At 50.7% G+C, this 10,000-nt stretch overlaps 1 protein-coding gene across 3 annotated transcripts in view; it reads right to left on the bottom strand.

Moving 5' to 3' along the window:
* pde4ba (phosphodiesterase 4B, cAMP-specific a) overlaps positions 1–10,000 on the bottom strand; it is a gene marked incomplete at both ends in the record, with an annotated part of 126,360 nt that overhangs the window by 15,874 nt on the left and 100,486 nt on the right. For all 3 annotated transcript variants that reach the window (XM_080538746.1, XM_080538747.1, XM_080538748.1), the window contains one exon: positions 865–977. In XM_080538746.1, the coding sequence (XP_080394872.1) occupies positions 865–977 (113 nt within the window). The remainder of the gene's footprint in view (positions 1–864; positions 978–10,000) is intronic.

The raw sequence follows: 10,000 nt of genomic DNA, 5'->3' as shown, positions 1-10,000 counted from the left end.
GACCTGACACATGCAGTTGTGTGTGTGTGTGTGTGTGTGTGTGTGTATGTATAAACAGCCTACATATCTGTCACATACAGTATAGCAGAGTGGAGCACATAGAGTACACACACACACACACACACGCTGCTGAGCCGCCTAACCACCAGAAGCACAGACACACACAGTACAGCAGGACGGACATGAAGAGACCTGCCAGTTCTGTACTGTTCTGTTCCTCAACCATTCACACACGCAGGCAGGAACGCAGGCCAGCAGAGAGGAGCAGAGGAGGTGGGCCCCTCTCTCTCTCTCTCTCTCTCTCTCTCTCTCTCTCTCTGTCTCTCTGTCTCTCTCTCTCTCTCTCTCTGTCTCTTTGTCTCTCTGTCTCACACACTGCAGACCCAAGAGCCGTCCCTCACCGACACACACAATGTCGATGTCGAAAGGGGGTCTTACTAGGAATAGCAGTGAACGTACAAAAACAACAACGGCAGCTTCCATGAAAGTAGACGGGGTTCAAGGAGACATGACAAAAGCCGAATGAGCGTGTAAGGGGAGCCCTCCCTTACCGGTGCACTCTACCACATGGAGGTGAGGGACCTTGAGATTTACGACCCAGCTCTCCCCCCCCCCCCCCCCCTTAAGCCAGGCAAGCAGCGACGGCTGTAGTCAGGACGCCAGTCTGGAGAAGACTGACAGGACTCAAGGGGCCAGTTTCCCCCCAGACACTAGTCTAATCCTAGTCTTGGACTAAATCATCTTTTCTCAATAGAAAATTCCCCATCGAAAAAAACAAGCCGTTTTAGTCTCGGGTTAGGCTTCGTCTATGTCTGGAGTCTATGTCTGAACCAGCCCTGGAGGGGGGGGGGGGAGGCGTCTTACCTTGTTCGAGGCCATGTCGCTGACGGAGCGGTAGGTCTGGATGGTCTCCAGCTGGTCCAGACACCAGTCCAGCTCTTCCATGGTCTCCACGGCCAGCTTCTGGTACGACTCGTCTGTGAACAGGCACACAGACACGTAGTCAGGGCAGGAGGAGCGGGCAGAGCAGGGAGGGCAGGGGGGTGGCGGCGGCGGCTGCTGCTGCTGCAGGGCGGCCGGCGGTGGCACGGGGGGCACGCAGCCGCTGCTGTGCTCCTTCATCGTGGGTGAGGGTGAAGCTACTGTTGACGCTAACGCGCAGCGCGAGCGTGAGGGGGGGGTTTCACTAGAGCTCTCAAGTGGATGAAGCGGGGCTCCACTCACACACACACACACACACACACACAGCTGTACTCTGTCTCTCACTCACACACACACACACACACACAAACACACACACACACTAAGGTGTTTTTTTCGGCTCCTCTCCTCCTCGCTCTACTCTTTCTCTCTCCCCCTCCCTTTCTCTCTCGCTTCCTCGCTGATGCACACACTGCTTCCCCCCCAGCCCGCCCCCCCCCACACACACACACATAATTTACATAAACTCAGCCCCCAACACAGGAAACCGGACCCCTCTCTCTCCGTCAGAGGGAGAAAACAGACACCTTCTCATCTCCTTCGCTGCACACACACACGCGCACACACACACACACACACACACACGCACACGCACACGCACACGCACACACACACACACACACACACACACACACACACACACACACACACACACAGCAAAAACAAGCACATTTCATTTCAATGAATTTAACTGCTAACTTTGGTGTTAACTCTGGTGTATCTACAATCCCTGGCCTTCTGTAACAATCTGTAATCTGTATAAAACACAATCCTGATCTGAGCATTGACAACACACACTGTCTCCAAACATACCACAAGTCTGAGACGATAATGAGATCACTCAGCATACCGTCAACATCGCCAGACACACACACACACACACACACTCAACACTGTTACCTCTTTGCACACTGCAGTGTAATGTGACTGAGCTTCCTAAGCACATCACACACCCTTTAATACAGTGCAGATAGTACAGTACAAGACGTAGGTAGGCTACATTGTGGCTTGACTCAACAGCCCACAGTAGCACGTCCAGGTCCAACTGAGTCAGTGCTGGAAGGGGAGGGGGGGGGGGGGGGGAGGATTTGGGTTGGAAGGAGAAGGGGAGGTGGAGAGATGGAAGTGTTGGGGTTGGAAGGAGAGAGGGGGGGTGGGTGGGTTGGTTCAAAGCCCTCTCCCAGACCCAGACAGGCGAACCCTTGTGCTGCCAGCTCTGTGTTGGGCTGTGTGTTCTGGGTCTCCTAGCTGCAGCACAACACTGCAGCCGGCCTGCGGTGGCGGCGACCTTAGCATGGCCGCGTAGAATGTTCCCCCGGCGCTCTGATCTCCCCACCTTCAAAGAACGCCGCGTGTTTGCTCTCCCAAACATGAGAGAGACGCGGCATTCCGACCCCCATCACCCCACCACCCCCCCCTCCCCCGCCCCCAGCCCTCCCCTGCTTACAGGAGAGAGACTCAGGCCTCCGGGCTGTTTGCAAACTCAATCAAACCTTTCCCCTGGAAACCCAAGGGTTGGGAATGGGGATGGGGCTGGACTAAACCCTGGAGTGGAGTACAGTGGAGTGGAGTCCTGTTCAGGAAGGGTAGTGGCCTCTGATGCCACAATGTGTCTCCACACTCTTCACACTATATAGGCTAGCTCTAGACATACACTCACTGAGATACAGATGATCCACTTAGATAACACAAGCAGTATTTCTGTGGTTGGTGGGTCTAAGTCTAGTGTACTTGACCTGTTAGTTGCTCTGGGTTTGTGAAGAGGTGCTATACAAATAAAATATATTATTAGGAGCTGGCCAACCAGCTTTCTTTCTATCGTATGTGACAGCAGCTGGTGAAACTGGGAACAATTCGGCAGCCGATTTAATGTTCAGACTTTTATTCATAAAAATGTAAATACATTTCAGCATTGTTGAAAATCAACGACACATTCACTAAGTCAACTAACACAGCTTGTTTTGTGAGCCTGCTAACAATGTAAAGTAGTGTTTTAGTTAACTAGGTAGTAGTGGGGATTACTCACCGAATCCATTGCATTGCAATGTTTTGGCTTGACTAGCGAGTGTGTCATTGATTTTCAACAACGTTGAAATTAATTGAGATTTTTCGGAATAAAAGTCTGAACATTTTGATTGGTTGGCGACTTGTTCACGGTTTCACCAGCTGCTGTCACATATACAACATACTGTGTGTGTGTGTGTGTGTGTGTGAGTGTGTGTGTGTGTGTGTGTGTGTGTGTGTATGACACTGTACAGTCTAGCTATTGTCCCTTCACTAGTAAACCCCAAAGACCGACTAAGACAACAGAAACATTATTCCTATTGTCATTCAGAGACTCAGTCAAGTGTGCTAGACTCATTTATTTATGTTCACTAGTCCCGACATTAACCTCCACTGACCATCCAGCCATCCATCCATCCATGCAGCCATCCATCCATCCAGCCATCCATCCACCCATCCAGCCATCCATCCATCCATGCAGCCATCCATCCATCCAGCCATCCATCCATCCATCCATCCATCCATCCATCCATCCATCCATCCATCCATCCATCCATGCAGCCATCCATCCATCCAGCCATCCATCCATCCATCCATCCATCCATCCATCCATGCAGCCATCCATCCATCCAGCCATCCATCCATACATCCAGCCAGCCAGCCATCTAGCCAGCCATCCAGCCAGCCATTCTTAAAGGATGGGTTCAGAGTTTTTAACCAGATCTATGTATATGTAATCTATAATCTCTATATTTGTTTTGCAACCTTTGTTTGCTACTGTCTTCTCCACTGTAGACTGATGAGGACGTCGCTGGCACCAGTAAGTTTCTCAAAAACCAAGCGGAATCACGAAAATCACAAATGTTGGTTCAAAACATCCAAACCCGTCCTTTCATCTTCTCTGTCCCTCACAGCCCCACCTCCCTGACTTCTGGCAGAGAGACAAAGTCAAGGCCAACCTCAATCAGTGGCTTAATCTGCTATGGGTCTGGTTCTGGTTCTGGGTCTGGTTCTGGGTCTGGGTCTGGGTCTGGGTCTGGTTCTGGTTCTGGGTCTGGGTCTGGGTCTGGGTCTGGGTCTGGGTCTGGGTCTGGGTCTGGTTCTGGGTCTGGGTCTGGGTCTGGGTCTGGGTCTGTTTCTAGGTCTGGGTCTGGGTCTGGGGATGGGGATGCCATGGGATAGACGGCCAAAATGGTGGAAGATTTCATCATGGGTGAACACGCTTAGGAAGCTGACTAAGACATGACGGTGAACACAACACAGCTTAACACATGACCATCACCATGACAACACATGATCATCACCATGAGCAGAGACCAGGGTCGGTGAGGAGAAGTGCTGTGAGTGGAACGTGTCATACGGTATTGTGTACTGTGTCATACGGTATTGCAACACAGGCTGTTTGAATCACACTGGAAAAAACTCCCAGGTTAGATGGGCTCTGCGGTCTGACCCTGCGGTCACTGCATGATCCTTGTTCACATTCATATTGTAAGTTTACATTGGAGTTGTTTGTGTGGTATAGTGGCGATATTTGATATCTGTGAGGATTCATACTGGGCTAACCACCATGATGTCAATCAGACGTGAGGATGCATACTTTGCTAACCACCATGATGTCAATCAGATGCTGTAGTTCCATGAGGTCAATATGGGAATAGTCATTGGTGTTATATAGATGTAGAGGCCTGTGCTCTACTCAGGTCTGGACTGGTCTACCCTGGCCTGGCCTGGCCTGGTCTGGTCTGGTCTACCATGGTCTGGTCTGGTCTGGTCTGGTCTACCTTGGTCTGGTCTGGTCTGGTCTGCTCTGGTCTGCTCTGGCCTGGCCTAGTCTAGTCTACCCTGGCCTGGTCTGTCTTACATGTTCTACCCTGTTCTACTCTGTTCTACTCTAGTCTACTCTGGTCTACTCTAGTCTACTCTAGTCTACTCTAGTCTACTCTAGTCTACTCTGGTCTACTCTAGTCTACTTTGGTCTACTCTGGTCGACTCTAGTCTACTCTGTTCTACTCTAGTCTACTCTAGTCTACTCTAGTCTACTCTAGTCTACTCTGTTCTACTCTAGTCTACTCTGTTCTACTCTAGTCTACTCTGTTCTACTCTACTCTACTCTACTCTAGTCTACTCTACTCTAGTCTACTCTACTCTAGTCTAGTCTACTCTACTCTAGTCTAGTCTAGTCTAGTCTGGGGTAGGCTGGGTGGGGGATGGGAGTCTAATCAAAAAAGTGAACCATAGAACTAGATTCTTGTACAGGATATCCTCACTTGTCAGTAAAAACACACTGAGGACCCTATCAGGAGCTCTCATTCAATGTCACTTCGACTATGCCGTAACATCATGGTACTATAGAACCACAAAGGCCCATAAAACAAGACTCCAGACAGCCCAAAATAAACTGGTTAGGCTTCTGCTAGGCCTCAACCCTAGGACACATCTAACCGCTGCTCATTTTTTGAGCCTTGATTGGCTACGAGTAGTTGACAGAGTGCAGCAGCTTGCACTGGGCCTGGTCTTCAAGATACGCTACACCACAAAGACACCCAAGTACCTGTCAACATACTTCCAAAAAGTGAGCAACGTCCACACATACAACACCAGAGGAAGCTCCACGAACCACGTTCAACCGCGTTGCACCACAAACAAGGGGTTAAACTCGTTTGCAAACTATGCAGTAAAAATGTGGAACGCCCTTCCTATAATCTTAAAGGAGTGCAAAACACTGCCCACCTTCAAAACCACTCTCAAAAAACATTTACAGGAGGCTGCAATCCGTAACTGGACCCTCTAAAACAAAAATCAGATTAAAAGACCCGAACTACCCACTGTACATACTTTGTGTTTTGTCCCCCGCCCCCACCTGTGGTGTATGTCCCCACCTGTCCTACCCGCTGTACATACCTTATGTTTTGTTGTATTGTTCTTCCCATGATGGATGTACGTTTATCTTGTAGATAGTAATAGTTATTTGTCTGTATTATCTTGTAGATAGTACTAGTTTTTTTCTTATGTCTGTCTTACATGTAACGATGAATTGAAAATCAAGGACCCCAATTGAAATAAGCCAGTGGCTTTCTTGGGTTTTTATCCTTTTAGTTGACCTTGTATGTAATATGTACTTTCATGTACCTACTTCTGCAAACCTTCTAATAAAGTTTTCAATCAATCAATCAGTCTGGGGTAGGCTGGGTGGGGGAGGGGAGTCTGGGGTAGGCTGGGTGGGGGATGGGAGCAGCAGTCTGGGGTAGGCTGGGTGGGGGCTGGGGGAGTCTGGGGTAGGCTGGGTGGGGGCTGGGGCAGTCTGGGGTAGGCTGGGTGGGGGCTGGGGGAGTCTGGGGTAGGCTGGGTGGGGGCTGGGGGAGTCTGGGGTAGGCTGGGTGGGGGCTGGGGGAGTCTGGGGTAGGCTGGGTGGGGGCTGGGGGAGTCTGGGGTAGGCTGGGTGGGGGCTGGGGGAGTCTGGGGTAGGCTGGGTGGGGGCTGGGGGAGTCTGGGGTAGGCTGGGTGGGGGCTGGGGGAGTCTGGGGTAGGCTGGGTGGGGGCTGGGGGAGTCTGGGGTAGGCTGGGTGGGGGCTGGGGGAGTCTGGGGTAGGCTGGGTGGGGGCTGGGGCAGTCTGGGGTAGGCTGGGTGGGGGAGGGCAGTCTGGGGTAGGCTGGGTGGGGGCTGGGGCAGTCTGGGGTAGGCTGGGTGGGGGCTGGGGGAGTCTGGGGTAGGCTGGGTGGGGGCTGGGGGAGTCTGGGGTAGGCTGGGTGGGGGATGGGAGCAGCAGTCAAAGGCCCAGTAAGCTGCTGGCTCACCACACACACGTAAGAGGGGGGTTTCCACCGCCTCTCCCCTCACACAAGGACCGCTCTGATCACAGCCCAGACACATCTGGCCAACGGGGGCCCGCCAGGAAACACACACACACACACACACACACACACACACACACACTCTATGTACCGTACATAGATACAAACAGTTCATACACAAACACAAACACACACACACACACACACACGCAGACACATACTGTATATACCGTACACAGACACAAACAGTTAATACACACGCGCACACTCTTAAGTGCACACATATAAAAGTCCATTCCGGTGCTTTCCAAAAAGGAGTTGATGATCCTAGAGGCCGTGGATGTCAGAGACAGTCAGAGGGGGGATGATGTCAGCAGGGTGTCTCTCTCTTTCTTTCTCTTTCCACAATTCTCTCGTCTGTCCATTTTGATTTATATTTGTTCTTTACCTACATTTCCTGTCTCCCAGAAGCCCCAGACCCACAATGTGTGTGTGTATGTGTGTATGTGTGTGTGTAGGTGTGTGTGTGTTTGTGTGTATCTGTCTATGTCAAGCTGTGCGGTCCTTTCAGGTCAAGTGTGTGTCAGACCACGGGAGTAGAGTGGGGGTTGAATTTGTGTATGTGTATGTGTGTGTGTGTGTGTGTGTGTGTGTGTGTAACAGCTGTGCGTCTGTGTGCCTCCGTGGAGGCTTAGTCAGTTTCCTGTTGAGGATGGGAGAAGAGGGGGCAGGGGGCTCCACTTTATTATCAAACACTTAGCTACAGACACTTCACATCACTGAGAGCAAGCCAGGACACACTGCACAGATGTTTTAACCACCCTGCTCCATTCAGAGACCCCCCAACACACACACACACTGCTCCCTGAGGAGAGACAAGGACAGGGGACATCCATGAACCGATTGGAACAAGGGTTTATAAATCTCTCTCTCCTCTGTCTCTCTCTCTCTCTGTTTTTCTCTCTCTCTCTCTCTCTCTCTCTCTGTCTCTCTGGTTCTCTGGTTCTCTCTCTCAATTCAACTCAATAAACTTTATTGGCATGGTAAGACATCTTACATTGCCAAAGCACATATATAGGAAATGATCATTCAACAATGACAGAAGGGGAAATGACAGTAACACAAAAAGAGATAAACAGTAAATCAAAACACATCTCTCTCTCTCTCTGTGTTCTTCTCTCTCTCTCACCATTGTTATTCCCAATAGAGATACATTACTGTCGCTTTCCCATAAACACTACAGCACTTCTCTACAGCGTCTGCAAATAAGGAAGTACTACTGTATATTTATAACACACACACACACACACACACACACACACACACACACACACACACACTTGCATTTGCTGGGCAGACACCCAGGTTTGACCATTAACTGTGCTCTCTCTATCATAAACACTACAGCACTTCTCTACATCTTCTGCAAATAAGGAACTGCTACTTTAATTCTAACACACACACACACACACACACACACACACACACACATTGACGTAGGCTGACAGTCAACGATGCCGAGAATCAGCTAATTGAGCTAAAACAGCGATAAACGCGACTTTGATGTGTGTTGAGCAAAACTTAACAACCTAACAAAGAGCAGTGGTGTCACGGGGAAGTGCCTGGTCCTTTCTGTGTGGCAGGCGAGAGGGTGACAGCTCCCTGTGTTCATCCATGGGATGACTTATGACTCCAGCGGCACCGCAAGCAGTTTAAAAAAGGCCACAAGAATCCTGTCGAAGCACGGTGTCAGGCATTGTGTCAATGAGAGAATAGCTGTGTGACTAACCCCCCCAGAGAGACACAGAGAGAGAGAGGGATCCCAGTGGTGGGTTTACAAGACCAGAGATGTGTCACACTGTCACCGCCCATAACCCTGGGAGAGAGAGAGAGAGTAGCAGTTAGATAGGATACTAAAAGAGAGAGAGAGAGAGAGAGAGAGAGAGAGAGAGAGAGCGAGAGAGAGAGAGAGACTTAACACCATGATCATCAGTCTTAATCGAATGGATGTCATTCATGTCAGTTGAATGGATGTCATCACCTCCTTAACCAGGAAGGACACGCTGCAGTGATGTGGTGTAGAACTGACGTGATTCTACTTCTCGTGAGACGCAGGAAAACAACATCTGTTGAACAGCAGGGATTGAACTACAGTATATCCCATAGTGCCTAGGTTAAACATGGAGGATAAAAGGGTTAGGTTTAGGGTTGGGGGGTCAGAGTCAAAACCTCACAAAGAGGCTCGGCGGTTTGTCCTTATACATCGGTAGTCGTCCCGAGACGTTCCGATTTCACACAAGCCAGTCGACAGTAAATGCATTGACTGGGTCAAACATAACAGACCTAGTGTGTGTGTGTGTGTGTGTGTGTGAGTGCGTGTTTGTGTATGTATGCCTGTGAGTGCGTGTGTGTGCCTGTCCCTGTCCCTGTGCGTGTGTGTGTCTCCTCCACGCTCCCTTGCCTCTGTGTGTGAGTCTCCTGCCGTCCTCTCACACACACTGGTCTCCCTGTCCTCCCTCCGGCCCTGGCTCACTCTGGGGCATTCCTGTAAATATCCCGGATTTACTAGGGAACACCTCGGACACGGAACGACAAACCACAGGAAAACAGAGAGGGCCGGCTTTAAAATTGGCAGTGGCACGCACCCCCCCCCCCCCCACCCCGGAGTCATGCAACACAAATCAGCCCATACCCCCAGAGCAGTCTCGACCCCCTACCCTCCTCTCTAGATTGATAGGTCCGACCGCTCTCTTCAAACACTCGCTCGAGACACCCCCCCCCCACCCCCACCCACCCACCTCCTAAATCAAACGGACACAGGGAAACAGTGTTTGGCACGTGGGAGGTTTGCGTGAGGAGCTACCGACAGAGAGAAAGCTCAACCATGCTCAAAGACAAAACTGACATCATGTAGCCCGAGGGTTTACTGGGGCCAGAGGCTCTCTCTCTCTCTCTCTCTCTCTGTCTCCCTCTCACTCCCTCTCTATCTCTGTCTCACTCCCTCTTTCTCTCTATCCTTCCCTCTCACTCTCTCCGACTGTCTCTCTCTCTCTCCGACTGTCTCTCTCTCTCTCACTCTCTCCGACTGTCTCTCTCTCTCTCTCTCTCTCTCTCTCTCACGCCCACACCTCGCTAACACAAACACACAAAAACATGTGCACGCACACGCAAACACCAACAGACCGGGCTTTGTCTGCTTACCTGACGTGAACTCCCACAT

This window comes from Nansenia antarctica (genome assembly GCF_963989245.1).
Source record: "Nansenia antarctica genome assembly, chromosome: 1".
Lineage (NCBI taxonomy): Eukaryota > Metazoa > Chordata > Actinopteri > Argentiniformes > Microstomatidae > Nansenia > Nansenia antarctica.
Note: the sequence above shows the minus strand (reverse complement) of the source record. Positions and strands in the feature narration are given on the sequence as shown.